Raw genomic sequence first — 23,680 nt, 5'->3', positions numbered from 1 at the left:
CTTAAACTAAAGATGTATCTCTGATGCGGTTTTGCTCTTGTATTCACCCACCTTCAAATCGCGCCAACGTCAAACAACGATCTCAGCGATCTTCGAACAATAATGAACGGTAATACACACGGCGCAATGCACAACGGAGTCAATGGCAACTCCAATGGCGCGCTGCGCAATGGAACGAATGGTGCTGTGACCAACGGCCACCATGAAGTTGGACTGGATCTCAGAGTACTTGGCCTGAACAGCGGAACAAGTATGGACGGGATCGATGCAGCCTACTGCAGATTCAGGCAGGAGCATCCATCGGCGCCGATGCACTTCGAGCTCCTGGCGTACGATGAGGTCCCTCTGGAGCCTAAGATAAAAAAACGGGTCATGAACATGATTCTGCACAACAAAACGACACCGGAAGAGCTGTCAGAAGTCAATGTGCTCCTCGGCAAGACCTTTTCGCAAGCGACTACAACATTTCTGCAGAAGAACAACATACCGAAGGAGGAGGTCGATGCAATAGGTTCGCATGGCCAGACTATTTGGTTGCTCAGTATGCCGGAGCCTGGCCAGACCAAGTCGGCGTTGACCATGGCTGAGGGCGCTTCATCGCGTCCGAGACTGGTATTACTACTGTTACAGACTTTCGAGTCTCAGATCAAGCTGCGGGACGACAAGGGGCGCCATTAATAGGTAAGTGCCTAATTCCGGTCTTCCAGACGCCAGCCGTGGAGGCAACGCCCACGACTGCGGGGGTTCTGAGATAAGATACATGGCTAATGCAAGGCGCAGGTTTCTTCGATGCCCTGGTTCTCCACCACCCGACGAAGCTCAGAGCATGTCAGAACATCGGGGGCATAGCGAACGTCTGTTTCATACCTCCAGACAACAGTGATGGCACACTTAACAAAGAGTACTTTGACTTCGACACCGGACCAGGAAACGTCTTCATTGATGCAGCGGTCCGCTACTTCACCGACGGTGCGCAGGAGTATGACAGGAACGGAGAGATGGGTGCTGCGGGTATCGTCGATCAGGGCCTCGTTGACGAATTCCTTTCGCGTGCTTACTTCAAGTTCGATCCGCCGAAAACGACAGGCCGCGAGGTCTTCCGGGATACCTTAGCACACGACCTCATCGCTCGTGGGCTCAAGAAAGGTCTGACACCTAACGATATCGTCGCAACAATAACTCGGATCACTGCGCAAGCAATCGTGGAGCACTACGAGAGATACATGCCGACAAAGTATGGACCGCTGGAAGAGATCTTTATGTGCGGAGGCGGTGCAAAGAACCCGAATATCACGAAGTACATGCAGCAGTGTTTCCCACAGACGCGGATTGTGATGCTGGACGAAGCAGGGATACCAGCTGATGCTAAAGAGGCGATCACATTTGCATGGCAGGGCATGGAGGCTGTCGTTGGCCGCAGTATCCCAATTCCGAGTCGCGTCGAGAGTGACAAGCAGTTTGTGTTGGGCAAAGTCAGCGCTGGCGACAACTATCGGAGGGTGCTTCGACAAGGGATGCAATTCGGTGCAGAGCATGATCATTTGGAGCCAGTTACAGAGCTGGTGAACTACATTGGAGGCAAGGTGTTTGACAACAAATGGTGAAGAAAGGCGTCAGTGCATTTTCTAGGCGTTCTAGGCGTAGCTTCGCAAGTGCGGGGGCCGCGACATGCAAAAGCGGCAGGCGAAGGTTTGACTTTTCAGCCCAAGTCTTGGAGCGGCAGGGGCAGGAGTGGTCCTGCCTCGGGCACGAACTCCACATTATTCGGTCGCGGCGGCGAACAACATCTTTTCTTAATCCATAGCTCAATCGTGCTAGACACTGCATATCAGCTACACGACGATAGTAACGTGCAGAATGTAAACGTTTGAGGAGACGACAGGTTTGACGTGACCGCTCAGCTCGCTCAACGCGTCGACCAGATGGCCTCAAGGTCGTATTCGATGTCGTCCACCCGACCGCGACCCGAGGCCAGGCTGAGAAGAGCTACGAAAGCATGTGATTACTGCCACCGGCGCGCCATACGGTGTCAGTGGTCAGATGACATGTCGCGATGCGTCCGATGCGTACAGTTTGACCAGCCTTGTACATACGACCGACCCGCTAAGAAGCGCGGAGTGAAGCCAGGATGGAGCAATGTCTCGCCCATTGCAATGACAGACGCCTCACACAGTCCAGCCTCGGTGCATGATACGCAGACACGCATGCGATGGAAAGCACCAAGTATCGCGACTCAGGCCGTCGTCATGAGCCTGACAGAGGTCTACTTCGAGATCGTCTACCCAATCTTTCCATTCTTCCATCAACCCACATTCCTCCGCAGAATCGCTCGGGCCGAGTACACATCAGATCGGCATCTATTCGCTGCTACGATGGCTCTTTGTGCACTCACTGTCGCCCGAGTGCAGGACCAGGCCCTCTACAACAACTCGTACGATACCGAAGAGCTGACCACAGTTCCATGGGAAACGTTCTACCAGGCGGCAATACGGGCTAGCGTCGATGTGACTACCGAGAGCAGTACCCAGAATCTCGATTTGCTGCGGAGTTGTGCATTGCTGTCTCTGACTGCCGTACAATGCAGCAAAATCCGTGATATGCAAAGGTTCCTGGGCAGGTATCATACATTGGTTGCCATGGATCGCCTCCAGGATGAGTCGAACTGGCCTGCTGGAATAGGAATTGTCGAAACTGAGGAGAGAAGGCGACTGTTCTGGTCGATGTATACATTCGAGGTGTACGTGTCCGTCGTTTGGGACAGCGTCACTCGCGTGCGCGAGCAACAGGTTAAGGTCTCGTACACCACGGAGCTTGACGACGAGCGCTTCAGTGACCGAGGCTATGCTACAGTCGAATCGCCAGCTGACCTACGACAGAGCCCAAACAGCCGCCAAGGTCATGTCAGCAGCAAGAGCTGGCTCTGTGGATGGAACTTCACCACAGATCTGTATCGGATTTTAGAGCACGTCATGGCGAACTTTCGGGATCGTCAGAGGCACCAAGGCTCGTTTCCAACAAATCTATTCGTGGACAGATCTGATGCTTCAATCTCTTCTATCAGAGATTCGATCATGCAGCTGTACCATGATCTGCCACATTGCTTCAAAGAGGCCCCTCAGATCACGTGCGACCCAGCAAGCGACCGCTTTGGGTTCCAGGCCGCCAATATCATCGCAACAGTACAGCTACTGCGAATGATGCTTTTTGCTTCGGGTGGTGGCAGTCTCGAGGAGCGTTGCAAGATTGCGAGCGAGGTCATCGATGCTTTCACTCGGATCCCTGTCCCATACCTGCGTGCCATAAGCTCGCCTTTGCTTTACCACTTGGCGGGCACTGGCTCTATACTTGGCTCGGTATTCGAGGAGCCCATGACCGAGCTTGCCTACGAGCAAGTCCGAGTCGTTCTGCTTGCTCTTGCTCAGCTTTTGGAGAATCTTGAGTCTGGCATACACGCGACAAAGAGTGCGCAGCGACTTCGAGACCTGGTTGGGCAGATTGACCAATACATGAACACTCAAAGAGACCAGTCAAGCAGCATTCCTGCAAAGCTAGCCAGCGAGTTCATGGAAGAATGGCCTTGGACTCTGGATTTCATGCAATTTACCGACAGTCGAAACTCTCCGGTCGAATATCCGATCCCGTGACGTTCTCGATGCGAATTACCAGACCAGCATTCTTCAACAACATTATAACCGCCTGAACGGTCTCGGCTGAGCCTTGACATGAGCGAAAAGCCATCAAGGTTTTCCAGGAACAAGCCTCCAGATCTCCACAGCATCTGCCGCTGCGGGGTCAGCCGCCACCGTTCAGGCGTTCAGCCGAGACCGGGGCCGCCAAGGCGGTCGACGCTCCGACCGCAGGTCTTTGAGAGCAACGGGCATGGTTCGATCATGCCGTGCCACTGTTGCGGACAGTAGCCCTGAGCCTCGATGTCCTGTCATTCAAGCACAACACGATCACTATGCGCGACGAGACGTACACTCACATCGTCGTCGGTGCCGGCTCGGCGGGCTGTGTCGTTGCAGCTCGTGTTGCAGAGAATAGGAACTTCCGAGTATTACTCATAGAGGCGGGCTCGGACTGTGATCCAGAGACATGTTCGCCGCTTGCTGGTGTCCGGGACTCCCGGCGTGTGCCGATGAAGGGCCAGTCTGAGCTCTTTGACCCAGCACTCGACTGGAACATCGATGTTAGTATTCCGGGAGGGCAGTCGATGCAGATCCCTCAAGCCAAGGTCGTCGGAGGAGGCAGTAGCATCAATGGAGGCACAGCTCTGCGGAATACGGTGGCTGACTCCGAAGAGTGGGTGCGCATGGGCAACGATCGATGGAACTTTCGAAGTGTCTATGAAGTGTACCAAAGCCTCGAGGACGATTCATATCGAGGCACAAGAGGACCACATCCGATCGCTCGCGCGTCTCGTGATGAGACTGGCAGGATTCAGCGGGCATTCCTAGATGGGGCTTTGGCATGCGGCATGCCGTCAGTACACGATCTGAATGCCACTGGTGCAGAAGGTGCAGGGCCGTCGCCAGTTTGCCGGCGTGGCCAGGTTCGCATTAGTGCCGCAAATACCTTCATCGATCCGATCCGGATTCAATCCAACCTGACCATCATGTCGAATGCGCAAGTCGACAAGGTTCTGTTCTCGGGAACTAAGGCTCGGGGTGTATTGCTCACAGACGAGAGGATACTGCATGTCTCACAAGAGGTCGTCGTGTGTGCTGGGGCCATTTTCTCTCCTGCCATTCTGCAACGCTCTGGCGTTGGACCCGCGCCATTGCTCCAGGATTTGCAGATAGACGTTCTCAGCGACTTACCTGTCGGATGCAATCTGTCGGATCATCCTTGCATACCAGTTGTGTCGAGACCGAAGCCAGGAGCGTATGCACAGGGAGACTCGTCGCTGGAAATGCAGGCGCGGTGGTCTTCGACACGGCATCCAGGAGCGATCGACTTGCAAATGGTCTGCTTCAGCTACCTGTTCGTGCCCGCTGCCGAGACGCAGACAGGCCGCAGTCTTGCAGGCACTGCAACCGGCCATGTCGCGGGGATCGGCTGCAATGTCAATAAGCCAACGTCGCTTGGAAACGTCACCATTCGGTCGACTGACGCGATTGAGTACCCGGTGGTCAACCCTGCCTATCTCAACACATCGCATGATCGCGAAATTGCAAGAGAGGTTGTGAGGCAAGCCTACCGTGTCATAACATGTCCAGCCATGCAGGACGTGCTCGAGGAGCCATTGACGCTGCGCGAATCCATTGTCGAAGACGACGCTGCTTTGGACGAATGGATCTCGTCACAGCTGTCATCGACATATCATTTCTGCGGAACGTGCAGAATGGCTTCGAGACGTGAAAGCGGAGTTGTAGATCAGAGTGGCCGGGTATACGGGGTGGATGGATTACGAGTTGCTGATGCCAGCGTCATCCCGACGGTACCAGCAAGCAACACAATGTGGACAACAATGATGTTTGCGGAGCGTATCGGCTGCAGTATACGTGACGCAATCGACGTTGGTACGGCCTTGCGGGCCTCGCTCTAGTCTGGTTCCTGTATGATCATTTACGGAGCAGGAATGCAGGAGGAATGCGGAATTACTTGGTATTGGTCTTGGCGGCCTTCCCCAGGAAATCTAAGAACAATTTTGCAAGCTCCTCCGGACACTCTTCTGCCAGTTGGTGACCGAAGTCTAGCTCCTTGTACGTGACGACTCCTTCCTCACACACGTTCTCCATCTGTGATCTCACCTCTGCGCCAATGAAGTCTTTGCTACCAATCGCCAGGACCGGCAGAGTCAACCTCTTCTCTGCAGCAGCCTTATTGTCTCGCACATTGGCAGCCGTCTCTCTGTAGATGTTGAATAGGGAACGCAAGCCACCTGGCTGACTCGCTTTTGCGACGTACTCCTCAATTGCATCATCCGCTATGCTCGTTGGATCATACGCTTCGTTCTTGATGAACCAAGTGAAGTACTCTCGCTCTCTCCCGGTAATCAGGAGCTCGGGTACATCGCGTACACTGTAGAAGGCGACGTGCCACAGGTGTGTCTCGGGGCGCGCGCTATCAAAGGTCGCCTGCAAACTGTTAGCCAAACATGAACTCTGACACTGAGTGGAAGTAGTCCTCTCGATGGTCACTTCGGCCAGGACAGGAGACTCGTACCCATTCCTCAAGCCCAAAGCCTGGAAGCAGCATCTCTTGGAATATCAGCGAAAGTACACGGTCTCGATAGCGAGCTGCAAGCTGGTAGGCCGCTGCGGCGCCCCAGTCCTCTCCAACAACGTGGTACTTCTCGTGGCCAAGCTGCTGCATTAGCTCAGCCATATCGTCCGCAACTGTCGCCATCGAGTAGTCGCTGTCCGGGTGGGTAGAGTCCCCGATTCCTCGTAAATCCGGTACAACGCATGTGAAATGCGGACTCAGGTACGGTAGCACTTTGCGCCAGTAGTATGATGTTTTCGGGATTCCATGCTGAAGCAGTACGGCGGGACCACTTCCTGCAGTGTAATAGTGAAGACGGACGCCAGTCGATAGCCGCAGACGACCGTGTCTCACCGGAGTCTGCTGGTGGTCGACGATGATTTGACCCATTCTGTATTCGATGTTGTTTGAGTAGCTTCTGAGTTCTTGTTGGGCAGCCTTGATGAGTACGATGTCGTTAGTATGCTGATGTAGATGCAACGGCTGCCGTAGAACTGGAAGACACGTTTCAATATGCAGTGCCTTTCTCGTTGGCTGAGTGCCGTGTAGGACATCTGATCACGGACAAGACTTCGCGTACATGCACGCATCAACGCGTTCCCTCCCGACAGCTTGACCGCGCCACCTCCAGCAACGATTTCGGACGATCTCTTGGCTGTGGTAACGGGTGTGCTCTCGAGTGGCCGCGGCTAAACGGCAACGGCTGAACAGCGGCCTGGTTGGGGCCCGAAATTTGAGTTCAGCGTCCCCATACTTTCGATTCTCGGGTTTGAGACTTCGGAAACCATCCCGTGCGAATCATGGCGCTGCTTCGTGCAGTTGGCGATCAGTATCACGATGCGCACTTCTGGGGAGGTTGCCGCAACGTGGGAGTCATGTGGGCATGGCACAAATGTACAACGCGGCACCACAGCCCGGCAAACTTGTGCGGCGATATCGCGGGGAAGGCTCTCAGAATATAAATCGATGCTGAAGGACTTCTGCACCGTCTCGACCTTTGTGTGATACAGAACTGACTGTGGAAAGTCTCTCATTTGGTGCATCCTCGCGCAACTCATCGCTAGCTACAATGACGTTCAAGCCATGGCGCCACGTGCCAGGAAAGGCGTTGCTCTGGTTGCTGAACCTGTTCTCCGCAATCGCTCTTATCTTCGAAGGTTACAACCAAGGCGTGATGGGCTTCGTCAATGGCTCGGCTGGGTACATCGAAGCCGTCGGCCTCGGTTCCGATGGGGTCGTCACCAACTCAACGAAACAGGGAGGCCTTGTTGCGGTGTATTACTTTGGCGCCATGTTTGGTTGCTTCATTGGCGGCTGGTATGGCGATCGTTTCGGCAGGAAGAAAGCCGTTGCAGTTGGAAGTGTTCTTGCTCTTATCGGTGGAGTCTTGCAGGCAGCGTCGCAAAGCAGCAACATGACGATATGTGCCAGAGTTGTATGCGGTCTCGGTATTGGCTTTATCAATACGGTATGTCCCCTGTCAAAGCGCTCGGAGTTTCGCTAATCTCATCTCAGATCATCCCGGCTTGGATCTCTGAGCTTGCACAGTCACACAACAGAGGCTCCTCGTTTGCTCTCGTGTTCTGTGCGAACTATGTCGGAATTGTGATTGCGTACTGGCTTGGTTACGGGCTGCGAAACGACACAACAGACTTCAAATGGCGCTTCCCACTCGCTTTCCAGACGGTCCCTGTTATTATACTGCTCCTTACAGTGGCCTTCCTCCCGGAGTCCCCACGATGGCTGATAGCAGACGGCCGCCGGGACGAAGCACTGGAGATACTTGCCAAGATTCGCGGCGATCGTGCGCTTTCCGACCCAGAACTGGAGCACGAGATCTCGCAATTAGACGTCATTGTCGCCAACGCCAAACACCCACGCTATAGTCTGATCAACATGTCTTTCGGAAGGCATTCGGGACTGCTGCACTTGGGGCGGCGCGTGTCCCTCGCTGTTGGTATCATGATGATGATGGAGTGGACAGGAATTCTGGCCATCACTGTATATGCCAACACGCTCTTCCAGCAAGCAGGCTTCAGTGCCGAGAAGGCATCGTGGCTCAGCGGACTCTGCAACACATTCGGCATCATTGGCACTGCGGCCAGTATCTTCACGATTGACCGCTTTGGACGCCGCAAATCGCTCTACTTTGGGTTTTTCATCCAAGGTGCGGTATTGATGCTTTCGGGAGGTCTGTCGCGCCTAGGAGAGGAGCATCCCAATAATTCAGGCGCATACGGTGCGGCTGCGGCGGCGATGGTGTTCATTTACACGTTCTTCTTCGCACAAACGGTGTTGATGATCGCTTTCCTCTACCCGACAGAGATCTGGCCGCAGGAAGTCAGGGCACGAGGCAACAGCTACGGCGTGTTTGGTTGGGCAGTCGGATGCGGGACCACGACTCTGGTGATCCCGAGCATGTTCAGCGCCCTTGGCTGGAAGACATTGGTTGTTTTCGGTTGCTTCAACTTCGCCAGCCTGCCATTGGTCTACTTCTTCTTTCCGGAGACATTGGGACGTTCGCTTGAGGAGGTCAACTTGCTATTCACAGCGAAGAGCCCATTCGTTTCGTCAAACAAGCAAGAGTACGAGCGGAGGCTGCGGGATGCCGGCGGCGACGTGCTTGCTGCGGAGAGAAGTCTTCTTGCGGAGATCGATGGGCAGGAAACTGCACAGAAGTCTGCGTCCGACGAGGAAATTGCCGCGACGTTTAAGCATGGCCGAGTTACAGAAGACTTGAAGTGATGGAAGCGATGCTCGTTAAGACATGGGTTGCTCGCCTTCTGCGACACTTGACTGCGGGTGTGTTGTCGTATGCTGCAAACTTCGCAAGGAGTTTCTCCAATTCTGAGACAATTCGACTTCGTGGAAGACGCGACGCGACGTGTTCACGTGTTTCTACCTCGGCTTGTTTCCGTCGCAACATGGTCATTCTTCGTGCTGCAGCCTGAGCTCTCTCGTGTCATCAGCAACGCATTCGACCTACGGTGAATGGATTTCTTGCACAGATCTCCACCTCGCAGCTGCTGCCACGCGACAAGCACTTGCGCTGGAACTGATCCTGGTTGCAAGAGGTCAATCTGAGTGAAGCGATCTCCAGAACTGGCTTCTTATTGATTACCCTCGACGCCCGACACTATCATCGAGGCGGCAGCATCACCGGCGCTGCTCGTATAGTGCCCTATTCCAGCAAGCTGCCCGGACTGTCCCCCTGGTCCCCCGCTATCGGCACGCTGTACATTAATTTTCGTGATGCGCAGCGGAGTCAGATCGATGCTTTCGCATTGCTACCTGGTCTAGCATACTTCCGACCTCTTTGGGTCCGCCGCATGTCCTCCGGTCCGCTCGCCGTGGGTCTCAGCTTAGGTCACGTGTCAGTTGTGATTGCACCGGAACGCCCTCAAGCTGGATCTTTGAGGTACTCGAGCCCTTGCAGATATGACAGAACGGCAGTGATGCCGACAAGTGGCCAACGACTCCACAAATTGAGGTCCCGCAGCATCCTGTGAGGCAAGTAGCTGCTCAACGACCTCACGCCGGGGTGTGAACGAGCCGGCTCCCGCACAACAGTGCGGACCTTACGCCAGACATTCGGCAAATACTCGGCGCTGTACTTCTGTCGGAGTGAGTCATACTCCTCACGATCATAGATCGACCAGAATTCCTCTTCGGTATAAAACGTGTCTGCATAAAGCCACTTCATACCTTGCAGCTCTCGCAGTTTCGCCTCAAGCTTCCTATTTGATGGCAATCTGCCCTCATCTGGGCACTTTGTCCAAACTCCGATGTTGAGAAGTTGCTCCCCTGTTGAGCGTCCGGGCGTTTCCGAACACGGTACGTGAGGATTCAAGCTGTTCCGATCGTTCTGCTTCAAAGGACACAGCCAGAGAGGGTAGAACTCGTACGTTTCGTCCAGCCAGTCCAGAAATTCAACAGCCTTGCTGTCGGGCAGTGAGAAATCCTGGATGATGTACGCAGCTCCCAACTTACTTGCGTGCAATCCATGGTAAAGTGTACGGGTGTCCATCAGCCAATTCAATAAGTACCGTGTCATTCTGTTGAAAGGTACGCCGAACCACTGGAAGACGAACTTGCCCGTCCAGAACGCGCCACGATCGTACCGGAAGAGGTATTCAGGAAGTGTAGCGAGCTCTCGGTGAGGTGATTTGCATAGGGACTGCCTTGACATCGCGTTCTCGGCGTGAAGGTAAAACCACTGATCCCATCTTTGCGAAAATGTCACCATAGGCGGTGCGACCGAGGATTCGTACTCGTCCAAATTTACCATGCGGCCGGAGACTATCACTCCCTGTGACTTCGAGAACATGATTCCATCAACGAAATCAATCGCTTCGAGCGATGACAGCTCCGCCATCAGACCCTGCGCATCAGGAAAGGAGTCGACTGGGTGGTATGTCATCTCCACGAAGTCCCGAGCCGGCAGGAGCTTTATTTTCAACAGAGTCACAGTAGCTATCGTGCCGAATGTCCCGCTACAGCCGTTGAAAAGATCGGCGTTCTCATTCGGCGATGCTGAGACGACAGTACCATCTGCTTGAATGGCCTCGATCCAGAGGACGCATTGATCGAAGAAGCCATACCGGAAGGAGCTCGACTCGCCTCCAGTTCCCGAGAACGCGCCCCCGACAGTGATACCAGGAAACTCGGGCACCACGGGCGGTACCAATCGATATGGTGTTGTGAAGGCAACAAGCTGGTCCATGGGGACATTGGATTCCACCACACAAGTACGCTCTTCTGTGTCAATCGAGATTACATTGTTCAGGGTCGAAGTATCGATTGAAGTCGCATCCGAGAAGGTTGTGGATCTGGTGCTATTTGTGCTACCATGGTAGATACGGAATGGCAGCTTCTGGCTGTGAAATTCGGCCACCTTCTGTGCCAGCGGCACTATCTTCTGGCGATGGGCTTCCATGTTGTGGTGATAGTCTCGAGTCACCGACGGAGCTGACAGAAACCGTGGGAAGCGTCATGGTCATTATTGCTGCGACGCTTTCTTCGGAACTCAAAGACTGTGGAACTTTGACTTGTACGACTTGGCTTCCGGGTCAATTTCTTTAGGCTGGGGGAGAACTCTGCTTTCAGCTTCCACGTGCAAGGAGTTGGCACACCGCCACTCACCGATGACCTCGACCAGCAGGATGCCGGCCATATTGGTAGTATACCACGTCGCAGGGTTGCGCATGGCATCATATCCGCCTTCACAGCGAAATGATCTTCATCGGGCGTCGAGTGGGTAGTAGCTTCCACAAAGAAATACCAAAAGCTGAAGTGTTCACAATTTCCAACTGCACAGGCCCAAACCGAACTGCGCAAGGACTCAGAGTTTACGCCACAGTTGTTAATCTTGGACCCTAGGTAAAGTGCGGCAGTGCTACGCGATCAGGACGTGTGCCACAAAATTCTTGGTTCCAAGAACGACTATGCACAGTGAGAAACATTTGGTAGGTGACCACACATTGCTGTTGTTACAATCATGCATTCTTCCACACATGGGGAATGTAGCCCAATCTATACAGGGCGTTACTCGAGTTTAATGGGTCCACGAGTAGGGTTGAGAGACCTTGAACCCCCCACCCGAGGTTTGTCCAGGAAATGAAGAAAGCTACCTCTGCCATTAAATCACGATGATTTGAATTGCAATTTGGACCCCGCGAAAACCGGACGACACGTGCCTGGCCCAAAGTTAGAGCCCTTTTGGAACACTCGAAGCGGCATTGAGTTCCACGCGATTGCATGTTATGCTTTTGTCGTTCCTCAGCTCCTCGCATCTTCAGCCAGCCTGACAACATGCATTCCCGGTAAGTACTGCATCAGATCCTGTCGCATCCTGCCAACTTCGCAAGTCACTATGTCCCCACGCTTGTTGACAGGCGGTGACCGTGAGATGGCCTCGCAGCCGCGATGACTACACAAACACTGGTGCCAGGCTCTCGGTTCACGCACTTTGCATACAATCCCAACATTGCTGCCAACGCTGCGGTTGTTGCTATCTTCTCCATACAGACCGTTGCCCAAATCTTCCAAGGTATTCGTTACAAGACATGGGGATTTATGTGTGCAGTCCTCGCTGGACTCGTGCTCGAAGTCGTCGGATATACCTCACGACTTCTCATGCATGCCGATCCATCTGATCGAAAAGCCTTTCTCATGTATGCTAGGCTGCCAGTGTCTGTCCGAAGCTAACGAGTTGTCCAGGAACAATATCACCCTCATCCTCGGGCCTGCATGCGTAGCGGCGTCAATCTATTTGTGCATGGGCCATCTGATAAGAATCTACGGTCGAAGCTTGTCCATATTCAGCGTACGTGCCTGGAAATGCCTGAATACTTCGGCTGACAAGCACAGCCAAGGGCGACGTTCGCGGTCTTCGTTTTATGTGACCTTCTCAACTTGGTCCTTCAGGGTATCGGAGGCGGAGTCAGCTCGACCGAGCAAACACCGAGAGGCATCCAGGCGGGCATAGATATTGTCATCGCAGGTTTGGCGACACAGGTCACGTCTCTGCTTCTGTTCATGGTCTGTTGCGCCCATTTTACGTGGCGGATATATAAGTATCCGGAGAGGACAATAGAGCAACATCGAAGCGTGCGGCAGTCCCTGCGATTCCGCCAGTTCTTGTTCGGTAGGTTCTTCCGACTCCACGACACAGTCGCTGATACGGTCAGGCATTGCTCTGGCAACTCTCTGTGTCTTTACTCGGTCAGTGTTCCGTATAGCCGAGCTGCACCAGGGTTTCACTGGGCCCCTGGCGAACAGCGAGATCGATTTCATGGTATGACTTGCGCCTTCGAAACATGGATCGATTCTAATATCCAGACAGATCCTTGAATGCGGGATGATGGTAATTGCAACAAGCGCACTAACAATTTTCCACCCGGGTCGGTCCTTCCAGGGCAAATGGTCCCTGTCGGACAATTATCGCGACAGTAATTCGTGTGGTGTATCATATTCGATACACGAATGGCAGAGAGCGCCTAGGGACAACGCAGCAGAGAAGTCCGAGCAGAACATCAAGCCTTTTGCTGTGGAAAAGACGATGGTGATAGACAACAATGGTAGTCAAGATAGGTTGACAGTGTAGAGATAGCGGTGAATGAAAGTGTATGTCTCTCATGACATGGCCCTCACCCGGTAGTCGGCAGGACGTGTCGCACGTCTGGTTCGAGACATTTCAACATTCAACGAACGGCAACAAGACTGTGCCAGGATGCTGATGCGAAGTGCGGACCCATCGGTCGATCATCGATTCTAGACTAGTGATGCACAAGAAGATCGAACCGGAAGGCCGTCCTTGGTAGACGCGTACATCAAGCTCGCAGCTGGAACATTTGATCGCGACTGCATCGAGAAAACACGGACGAACATCAGGCGCTGCTGTATCTGCTCCCGTGGCTGGCGTTGTACCTTTCGTTGAGGCGGCGTTGGTTGAGCCTGGTGTGCAAGGATAGCAAGGGCCAAAAGGCAGGGAGAGCTAACGGAAAGGGTGGTTGAAGACGACGACAGCACACAGCAGCAAGATAAATCATCACGCAGAATTGGAGAGGTGTTCCCAAACTCTAAGCAGCGGATCCGCAATAAATATCGTTGTTCACGTAACCAGCACGCCTGTGACCTGCTGGCTGCTTTAAAGTGCCTTACAGCGCCGCATGCATCTGGCGAATCGACTGCAGAATTCGGTGGACAGCCTCGACCTGTGTAGATGATAAACACGTTGTCCTGTCCAGCTGACTTCCATCGCACAGCGCTATAATGCACCAAAGATCTAGGTGAGCTTCATGACGGACCAATCAAGGCACGCACACCATCAGGCCCATCCTGGACTATGTGGTCGCGCTGCACGGCTTTCAGGTGATTCAGTATCAGGTGTATATAGCCTCGTCGAGCATGCTGAAGAATATGCGTAGAGGCCCTCGCAAGAGAATCCACACCAAGCACAGCTGTATTGCAAGCGTTTCTTAGGCCATCATGTCGAACAATCAAGTTTACTACAGGACCATTGAGGTAGACTCAGTCAATGTCTTCTATCGCGAGGCCGGTGCAACCTCTCTGCCCGGACTGCTACTCCTACATGGCCACGCTTCTGCAAGCCATACGTTTCGAAACATCATTCCGGAGCTATCAAAATCGTTCCGTGTCGTGGCACCCGACTATCCTGGGTTCGGGAACTCGGATATGCCAGACCCAGAGCAGTATGTCTATACTTTCGCCAACATCGCCAGCACTATCGACAAGTTCACCGAGCAAATCGGGCTCAAGACGTTCTTCTTGTACATCTTCGACTACGGAGCGCCAATCGGGCTTACTATCGCGGCGAAACACCCGGGTCGGATTGCCGGCATCTTTTCGCAGTCAGGGAATGCATATGAAGAAGGTCTGTCGCCAGCATTCGCAGGCCTCCGAGAGTGGTGGGCAGATGCTTCCAAGACAGATGCTCCCAACCATATTCTATCACTCGACGGCGTAGACTGGGCCTACAAACTTGGGGTCGAGCCTTCTCTAGTCGGTCCAGATGCTGCCGCCTTGGACAAGTATTACATATCACGAACGGGAGCGCACGATATCCAGATGCGTATCCTGCGCGACTACGAGACGAATCTCAGTCTCTATCCGGAATGGCAGGCGTATCTGCGCAAACACAAACCGAAGCTAGTCGCCCTGTGGGGAAAGAACGATCCTTTCTTCATTCCTCCCGGAGCAGAGGCTTTCAAACGTGATGTACCAGACGCAGACGTCAGCATTATTGATGCTTGCCACTTCCTGAACGAGAGTCATCCACAAGAGGTCATCAAAGCAATTAAGAAGCTGCTCTGAGGAAACCAATGGGCCTATCCGCCTGAACAGTCAACGGAAGGGCGCGGTCGCCGGAGCAGTCTGTCTAGCTAGCGATACGAAATGCCAGCGCGCCTCCATTAGACTGCACTTCCGTACACAGACGACGTTGGGCCACTTGTGCTGCCACGCGTGCAATCCATACAATCACGACCATGCCTGCCAACCTGTGCCGGCTCTGTGTAGTCTATTCTTGTCTCATCTTTGCCTGAGCACGTTCTGATTTGCCTTTAATGACTTTACTCAAGTCACCTACTGGCAAGGTGACCGGGAAGTCTACCGATTCCAGCAGCTGGACAGCAAGGAGGTACCAGACCATCGAGGTGAGTGCGAAGGTACATGCGCCGGATGCCTGGGACATTGATCAGCCGTAGCACGATAGCGGCTGGGCTGGGGATGACCTACAACAACCAGCTTCCCTCCTATCTCGACATTGCCTTCCGCCAGGTTCCAGAAGGCGCCGGCACCACAACAGAACGCCACAATAAGGGTCGTCAACGCACTAACGAATACGATGTTGGTGCGAAGACTACAAATTGTGAAGATCACGGTGAGAACCGCCAGAGACATATAGTAGAATCCTGTCTCGTCAGTACACCATGAACTTATGGCGGGTGAGACTTACCGAAAGTGGCGAAGTAGGCGGGTTCGTCCATTCCTTGGAAAGTGTTGCCAACAGGGTTGGAGTATTGCGAGCCGACATTGAACCAAGGGATCAGCTGTGTCCCAGCGACGACCCAGAACGTTCCGTAGGTGAAGAACAAACACATGGAGAAAGTGTTGCCCAACACCCACTCAGCGCACGCAGCGAGAATTTGGATTCCACCTCCGAAGAAGATCATGACGGGGCTTCTCTGTCAGTTGAGGCACGAGATATTTGTAATTGCCGACTCACATCAGAGCACCTCCCAGACCTCCTGCTCCACGCCAGCCCATGCTTGAGATGGAGTAAGGCGTCGCCGCAATAACGAATCCAATGAGGGCAACTGGGGTTGGATTGGCAAACTGCGCGTGTCAGCACCCATGGAGTACGTAGAATAGCAGGGTTCGCGGACTTTCTTCCTCAGATCTCCAGCGACAGGTTTCTCAGGGTTGAGGTACAGCTTCTCAAAGACATCCCTGGGAATCCAAACACTGTCCGCAGTTGCGACACGGCGAACAACATCGTCGTGACTCGATGTGTGGTTCAGCTCCTTGTTGTTCTCCGAGTTCGGGGTATCCATTGCTGTGGTGCGGTGCAAGTAAGGTACAGGATTGAGAGTCTGCTCGATCCGGAAGGGATCAAACAGGGAGTCCTACTTATACACGCGTGAGCCTGTCGGCTCGGTTGTCGTCTGGGGTTCATGGGGAGACATCGACATACCGAGGTGAGGAATACTTTGTGGGGACCCCACGCTCCCAGATTGCTGTGGATTGCGACGACGATCTGGGATAGAGGACCACTCAGCAAGGGAAGCTTCAGCCATTCCTTACCAGCAAAGTGGGCTAGACCAGGAGGTGGATGCATACAGCGTCCTTAGCGCCAGGTAATCGCTGTGCTGTGCCCAAGCTCGGATGAAGCAGCACGTGGTAACTGCACTTCGGTCATGTCGGTGGTAACAGAGTGCACACTAACTTCCACTAGAGGTCGTCTGGGTAGTATTCTGTGCCGCAACCGGCCAAACGCCGCGAAATAAACTCGATGGCCACGCGTCTGTACCTGTCGCTCGATCAAGAAGGCGAATACCATGCCTTCGAAACATGCAGATCCAAGATAAACATCGCTGATCTATAGGGTTGGTGACTGCTTTGCGGTAAGAATAGTTTGGCACCTACCGCACGGAATATGCGACAGCTGCTGCGGCCAAACTATTGTTGTTGAGCTGTAATTGATCCAAAATCATGCGTCAGTAGTCAGCGACTCGAATATGGAGTATCATAGCTGTTGACGCGCAATCATCTCGGAAAGTGCGGCCCAAACAGCCGACGGAAAGATTCCGTGGCGCATCAACCTTCTATGCAACCGGCCACGGAACGGCTTACACCTCCAATGCTTAGTAGGCATCGGTGCTCTCGGCGACCGCTTGTTTTGACGTCAAGCAAGGGGTCTCTCACTGGCATATCTACAAAGTGAGGGACCCGGCGCGATGGTGCTTGAGAGCGCTGTTGAAGCGAAGACGCAAGTGCAGCGCCGGCGACATTCACTTGGACCTATGGTTGTCCACGCTGCGAGAAAGCTATTGCTTCGGCCAGTCGTTTCAATAAGCAGCCGTCCCAAACATGCTGATTTGGATTCCAGCCGTTTTGAATATAAATGCTTGTCTTGGATGAGAGATGTAGCCAGTCAGCAGTGGCGTGGCTACCGGTAACAAATTCTCGACCTCGAACGTACGTCGCGAGGTGAACGGGTCTGCGTGTATGTTCCTTCGTCGACGTGAGCCCATATGTTGGTTGTGAAGCGTAGGTACTTCTGATCCGTTGGAATTTGCATACGACTTAGTAGAGTGCGCCCCTTGGCAATTTAATTTCCGCTCCGGACTTCCGGCCTTGGCTTACGGTGCAACGACGCGAAGTAAGTCGCGTTCTTGCGTTGCCTTTCTTGCGTTGCGTTGCTTGCTTCCGTGCTGGTCCATTGTTTGTCTCTGTGCTTGCGAAGTGGCATCTAGACGGCGTAGTGGTGTGATATCGCACCCAGATCTGGTGATACAACTGCCCTTCACCATATCTTCTCTTGTCGAGACCGCAGCCTACTTGCGAATCCCGTGTCGCGCATCGGAGACTCTCCCCTTCGGACATCTCGATACCACCGAAACACGCCCAGACAGCCGCCGCTCGATCTCGGGGACAGGATGTTGGAGCGACCCTCGCGGAATGACAAGAGCACGCACACAGACGGGAGTGTAAGGGAAGAGACGTTTCTGCTGGGCGCATCGTACAATACGTCGAAGTCGTGACAGCTTCTTCGTGTGTACAGCGTCGACACTGCACCCGATACCATGTAGCCGCAGTCGAGGGCGCTGGGACATCAGCAGTCTGTCCGATACAGTTCGTGCACAGACGAGTAGCTTGCCGCACACCGGCGTCCGCAATCGATGGTGCGATCGTCATGCCACGCCGCACCCGTCCTCTACCATATTTGGTAGGCTCTACATCCCGCGCCGACGCCCTCCACAAGCGATGGATATAGGACGCTACGCAGAGATCGTGCTTCTTCGAATGGCTGCTACACAAAGCCCGCTCTACAGCAGCATTCACCGGCCGCGATCCGCCATGTAACAACCACCAAGGTGCTTCCGACCCAGCCATTAGCTCCAGCGATGGATCTAGCCCGTAGGCAGGCGGCGATAGCAGCGCAGCTACATACAGGCACGGCACCCGATCGAAAGGACAGGCTTCGAACGCTCAAGATGCGAATAAAGAGCAAGATACGGGTGACGAGATTGTGAAAGCAGACACTCGACGTTGATGTGCGAGACGAGGTAGCTGACCGCTCGCCCGCAGAGCGATTCTGCTCGCCTGGCGGCTGTGCGCTCATTTCGGACTGAGAGTCTTTCGCATGCGTGGCCTCGGCTGAAGCTCGTCTTTGGTGTGCGATGATTCTATTGTGTTGCGAGCCCTGAACGGCCAACGTACCGTCCATCCTGCCCGTGCAAGGAGATGTCGTGAGGATTATTACTATTCTGGTAGACGACGGGAAACCTCGTCTTTCCTAGCCGCCAAACAACGGACTTCGCGACGGAGACAATGACCTCGATGTCGAGATCCTCCTCGCTCGCACCGGACTCAAGGCGATGATTGCGCGCTTCGAGAATGAGCCAAGACATCTGTCAACTATCTTGGCATTCCGATCAGCTCGACGTCCTCTTTCACTGCTCAATCTCCCTGACAGCGAACGTGACGTCTAATGACGGCGGCTCTTGTCTCTCTTGCAAGAGGGGCGCTGAAGTTCTACACAGCCGCCGAATACTGTGCAGCCTGGTACCACGTCCTCCATATCGGCTGACATTGATTTTGACAGATATCGTGGCTTGACGCCAAGGATTTCGATCATTTCATTCTATGAAATACTTCAGGTTTGCTCGCCTCGAATGACCATGGATACTCGTATATCCTAAACAGTCTGCTCTTCAAGAGGCGGTCACAGAGACCTGATGGTCAGAAATGCATCTGGCTGGCCGTGCTGCAAGCCCTTGGAAGTGCATCAAGACAGGACGACGCCAAGGACGAAAACGGGGCGGAATGCCAGATGATCTCTGCCCATTCTTGCCCAGCCCGTCACCGACGATCATGAAAACACCAATCCGCTGCACACATGATTGCTACTTGGCTGCCGGAGATTTCATGTCCTTGTCTCCGAGTACAGTGCCCCCCAAGGCTTGTGGTAAGTTCACGACCCATAGTTCCTATACCTGCCTGTCAATCTGAGCCAAGCTATTTGATCCTCTTCTCTCTTCTCTCGAAACCTTGGCGTGTCACAACAAAAGAAGAGCGACATTCCATCGCGGTACTCATCTCCTCAAACGGCCTCAAACATCTACATGCCCGTCCTCTGAGGACTTCATAAGGACGGATAGCCTGGGCCAACTACTACACCCTGCGACGTACACATTCAACACTACACATCTCAGCATGAAGATCACCACTGCTCTTTCGGCACTTGCCATGATTCCTGCGGTCCTTGCGGCTCCTCCATCTGGCAAATCTGGTACTTGCCGTGTCGCGAAGCCCAAGCCTGGCCCATCAAAGCCAGATATGAAGCAGTTCCCGTTTTGCTTTACTTCCACGTACCAGATCATCGCTACCCCCGATCAGGTCGTCAATGCCAACAACACCGCGACTCCTGGCCAGCCCGGCGCCGTTGGTTATTACAACTATGGAATTCAGTCCGACATGGATCTCATCTGCTGGGTCAGTCGGCTCAAGGTATGGCAGCGTCGAGCTAACGGCATATAGCACATCACCCTGAAGGGCGTCACTGGCCCGTATCAATCTCCCGCTAAGACAGCCACCCACATCCACCAAGCCAACGTTGGCCGCAGCGGCCCACCTCGCATCGCCTTCCCCAACCCCGAGCCAGCTGGCTCAGGTCCTGAGACCGACAAGATTTCTTCGGGTTGTATGACGGGCCCATTCACAACCGGTACGGTGCTCAATGTTCTCGCATGTCACTACTAATACAGAGCAGGTGTTCTTGCCAACGGCACCGACACGGGAACTGGGTTCACCCTCAAGCAGATCGAAGCAAACCCGTCCAACTTCTTTACCGATGCCCACACTACAAGCTTTGTTGCTGGTGTCGTTCGTGGTCAGCTTGACCAATAGACGACCGAGGTCTACTTCTTGTAAATTCTTCTTACTCAGTGCATGGCTTCTACAACGGAATTAATATCACGTTTCATACTCTACATATCTATCCGAGCACCTTTCGATCGCCTGCTGTTCTTTTGGTCATGATTCCTTTGGTCTTGCTCGTTCCATTAGCAGCTTCACAGGACACAGTACCGATTCCCTACTCACCTGCTCTCGCACGAGCAACGTGCGCAACATTCAAGCACAGGCCTCTCACTCAAACACAGACCCAACCCGTTCTCCACACTAACGCGACTACAGCGAGGACCTCTCCGAGCCGTGGCACAACAGGCATCAATTGCCCCGGCCAAACCGACTACAGCGTCTACCACCCGGTCTTCTCCAACGCCAATCTCGAGGGATGCACCAGCATGCGGCTGCTCGAGTTTACCAGCCGTGTACATGCTCTTCAATCGCGACTGCTCTTAACCATGCCACAGACCCACGGACGCGGCTAGCAGAATGTGGTTCGCAATACTAACTGTGCAACTACTCTGGAAAGGGTACAGCCTTGGCCGGTCACTTCTGATGCTTAGGTACGGTAATTCTTCAACGCAGCCCTTGCTCGCGGGAGGATCGCTATGAAATCGCTTCTGATCGCGGATACCTCTGTCATGCCCGTTGACGTACTTCAAGGTGACAAGTTTACAAAAGGTCAAGAAGATGCGCTTGATTTTCATGATCCTACGCTTTGAGTAGACTTCACAGGTTACTCCGTTCCTCTGCATCGCAATCACAAGCTATTAATCGTCGGAATCTTCTGCAGGCGAACAGACCTCAATGCCAACATCGTTTCTTGCTTCTGCTAGGTGCTATCAGTGTGCTCGGGGTTAGTGCTAGGATTAGGCTTGCTAGAGAGGATCAGGGAATGTGATTGTTGTACGGCGGTCAGAGATCATCTCCCGGAGAAGCAAGACTAGCGCAGGCCGTACACGCGAGTACTCGGCGTTCTTTGTCCTAGAAGGAATGGGTCTCAGAAGGCCGCCAGCCGTCCCGCTCCGCGCACCCATATATCTCTCAGAAGGCCGCCAGCCGGTCACGGTCACCCCACTTGGCAGAATCGCGCCGGCCCGAGGGTTAGGGCTTGACTATAGGTAGCTAGCCAAGCGCATTCTATGTATCTAGCGCAACTAATCTATGAACACACCAGGACATAGAAGGAACACTATAGCTACCTATCTTGACCTAGATACCTATTCCTACACATCATCTTTATTACTATAGACCAGCTAACCACCACCATCCTGAATAGTCTATATCCAAAAATCAACCACCAACAGAGTGCCATTATTTACACATGTCTAGAATATAAATTTACACTGTAACCAAAGCTGAAGTTGCTTTATAAGCACCTATAAGTATATCACTATATTCCCTGTCATGACTATTATGATTTAGTGTTAGTATTATACTTAATTACTCTATATAACCCCTGATAACTAGCCTAGTTATCTAATGGTAGTAAACCTCACTCTGATCTGGTATAGTGTATTAGGTATATATATTAACTCTATATACACTATAGATATAGTTTTAAGTATGTAGAGATATATCTATATAATATCTATAGCTATAAATATAACTATACATAATATAGTAGTTAGAAGTATCTAGATAAGATGTATCTCTAGAGCTAGATGTAAAGTGATATATAGAGTGCCTAGATTACCACTAGATAGCTATAATGAGATAATAAGGACCCTTTAGTGACTATAACTCCTGTACTACTACCCCTAACCTAGCTAGACAAGATCTGCTGTGCTAAGTAAACATTTATGTAATAATATCTCCTGATATCTTGCTACTAGGAACTAGGGCTATTTCTATCTAGTAGTAGTGAAACCATACTATAGATATAGTATATATAGTGGACCTAGACCTACTATAGAGTTAACAAGGTGATCTTGATATAGCTAGCCTTATATCCCACCTTTAAGTCCTATTACTATAATTTTTATTTATAGCTAGAGAGACAGCTACTAATCTAGATTAATACCACTACTAAATAATAACTTAACTACATCCTATCTATAGTTGACTACCTCTTTTATTGCTATAAGGAGATATATACCTATACTAATTATAAACTACTAATCTGGCTTTTATCTTATACTTCCTATTACACTATAGACTGTCCTTTTTAGTTAGTAGACTAAAAGACTATATACCATTAGTATTAATATGTGTAGAAGTGTTTCATTATATTTATTATCTGTGTTTATCTTATTCATCCTAATGTCTAATTATGTATCCTTAGAATTTAATTATTATTAAATTAGTTATAATATCTATCCTAGCTCTAGTAGGTATCCCAAGACACCCCTTATAACTATTCCTCACTACCTACCCCAAGCCTTGTAGACAGGCTAACTCTTAACCACACACTATTATCTAGTGTATCAGGAGATAGAACCTAAGATGACTTAATAGACTTGCCCAAGCACTTCTAGAGGTCCTTATAGCAAGGACTATAAGTCTATATTCCTATTATTACTATAGATATGGATTTTAGTGATAGTGGTAGTGATTCTTATTATATCAAGGATGGCTACAAGTCTAATAGCACCTACTCTGACTTATAGCTTCTAAGTGAAGCTATAAAAGGTGATGATATTAATGATATAGACTTTATTAAGGACACTATTAGTAGTGATAGAGATAGTAGTGATAATAGTGATAGTGGTGATAATAGTATCTATAGGAGTGATAGTGATAATAATATTAGTGAGACTAAAGAGGAATATATGTCTAATAGCAATATTAAAGCCCTATTCTTTTATTAAGATAATATTATGTCTGTTAATAGTTAATAGATAGATTCTAACCTTCTAGTGGAGCTTCTTCTAGATTATAGTATTATATTTAGTACCAAGCACTTTAATAATAACTATCTGTTATCTAGCCTCCTTATCTATTTTAGTAGTGTTCTTAGGTTGATATAGGATAGCTATATCTACTGCTATATTAGTAACTTCACTCTAGCACTCTCTACACTTATTTATCAGTTATATCTTCTTTATCTAGAATAGATCCTACTGATTTAACTATATCTGTATCTTTAGTATCTTACACAGCCTTATTATAAATACATGAAACTACTTCAGCATTTTTATTATCAGTATATATATCTAGGATATATAACCCTATACACTAAGTTCCTCTTATTATATATATATAGTTATAAGAGTGCCTATATTAGGGTTAGGGTTAGGGTTAGGGTTAGGGTTAGGGTTAGGGTTAGGGTTAGGGTTAGGGTTAGGGTTAGGGTTAGGGTTAGGGTTAGGGTTAGGGT

The 23,680-nt window shown here is 51.7% G+C and overlaps 9 protein-coding genes across 9 annotated transcripts; 6 read left to right on the top strand and 3 right to left on the bottom strand.

The window, feature by feature from the left end:
* Positions 1–102: 102 nt before the first annotated feature.
* On the top strand, positions 103–1,604 carry AB675_1603 (Anhydro-N-acetylmuramic acid kinase; the record flags this gene model as incomplete). The annotated part of the gene is made up of 3 exons (XM_018141506.1): positions 103–541; positions 589–681; positions 781–1,604. The coding sequence occupies 3 exons, from the start codon at positions 103–105 to the stop codon at positions 1,602–1,604; spliced, it is 1,356 nt and encodes a 451-aa protein (XP_017995966.1).
* A 642-nt stretch (positions 1,605–2,246) lies between these two features.
* On the top strand, positions 2,247–3,644 carry AB675_1602 (uncharacterized protein; the record flags this gene model as incomplete). Its single annotated transcript, XM_018141505.1, has 1 exon — positions 2,247–3,644. The coding sequence occupies one exon, from the start codon at positions 2,247–2,249 to the stop codon at positions 3,642–3,644; it is 1,398 nt and encodes a 465-aa protein (XP_017996008.1).
* Positions 3,645–3,961: 317 nt separating this feature from the next.
* On the top strand, positions 3,962–5,548 carry AB675_1601 (5-(hydroxymethyl)furfural oxidase; the record flags this gene model as incomplete). Its single annotated transcript, XM_018141504.1, has 1 exon — positions 3,962–5,548. One exon carries the CDS (start codon positions 3,962–3,964, stop codon positions 5,546–5,548), a length of 1,587 nt encoding a protein of 528 aa, XP_017995960.1.
* A 52-nt stretch (positions 5,549–5,600) lies between these two features.
* On the bottom strand, positions 5,601–6,597 carry AB675_1600 (Soluble epoxide hydrolase; the record flags this gene model as incomplete). Its single annotated transcript, XM_018141503.1, has 2 exons — positions 5,601–6,080; positions 6,169–6,597. The coding sequence occupies 2 exons, from the start codon at positions 6,595–6,597 to the stop codon at positions 5,601–5,603; spliced, it is 909 nt and encodes a 302-aa protein (XP_017995985.1).
* Positions 6,598–7,276: 679 nt separating this feature from the next.
* On the top strand, positions 7,277–8,952 carry AB675_1599 (Sugar transporter STL1; the record flags this gene model as incomplete). Its single annotated transcript, XM_018141500.1, has 2 exons — positions 7,277–7,675; positions 7,723–8,952. 2 exons carry the CDS (start codon positions 7,277–7,279, stop codon positions 8,950–8,952), a joined length of 1,629 nt encoding a protein of 542 aa, XP_017996045.1.
* A 655-nt stretch (positions 8,953–9,607) lies between these two features.
* Positions 9,608–11,143, bottom strand: AB675_1598 (Delta(24)-sterol; the record flags this gene model as incomplete). Its single annotated transcript, XM_018141499.1, has 1 exon — positions 9,608–11,143. The coding sequence occupies one exon, from the start codon at positions 11,141–11,143 to the stop codon at positions 9,608–9,610; it is 1,536 nt and encodes a 511-aa protein (XP_017996028.1).
* A 3,053-nt stretch (positions 11,144–14,196) lies between these two features.
* AB675_1596 (putative hydrolase) lies at positions 14,197–15,042 on the top strand (the record flags this gene model as incomplete). Its single annotated transcript, XM_018141498.1, has 1 exon — positions 14,197–15,042. One exon carries the CDS (start codon positions 14,197–14,199, stop codon positions 15,040–15,042), a length of 846 nt encoding a protein of 281 aa, XP_017995984.1.
* A 205-nt stretch (positions 15,043–15,247) lies between these two features.
* Positions 15,248–16,283, bottom strand: AB675_1595 (Protein alcS; the record flags this gene model as incomplete). The annotated part of the gene is made up of 5 exons (XM_018141497.1): positions 15,248–15,412; positions 15,466–15,641; positions 15,686–15,909; positions 15,956–16,065; positions 16,116–16,283. 5 exons carry the CDS (start codon positions 16,281–16,283, stop codon positions 15,248–15,250), a joined length of 843 nt encoding a protein of 280 aa, XP_017995981.1.
* Positions 16,284–19,668: 3,385 nt separating this feature from the next.
* Positions 19,669–20,361, top strand: AB675_1594 (uncharacterized protein; the record flags this gene model as incomplete). Its single annotated transcript, XM_018141496.1, has 3 exons — positions 19,669–19,947; positions 19,993–20,179; positions 20,225–20,361. The coding sequence occupies 3 exons, from the start codon at positions 19,669–19,671 to the stop codon at positions 20,359–20,361; spliced, it is 603 nt and encodes a 200-aa protein (XP_017996010.1).
* Positions 20,362–23,680: the final 3,319 nt, after the last annotated feature.

The sequence above is a fragment of the Cyphellophora attinorum genome (genome assembly GCF_001299255.1).
Source record: "Cyphellophora attinorum strain CBS 131958 chromosome Unknown Contig34, whole genome shotgun sequence".
Lineage (NCBI taxonomy): Eukaryota > Fungi > Ascomycota > Eurotiomycetes > Chaetothyriales > Cyphellophoraceae > Cyphellophora > Cyphellophora attinorum.
Note: the sequence above shows the minus strand (reverse complement) of the source record. Positions and strands in the feature narration are given on the sequence as shown.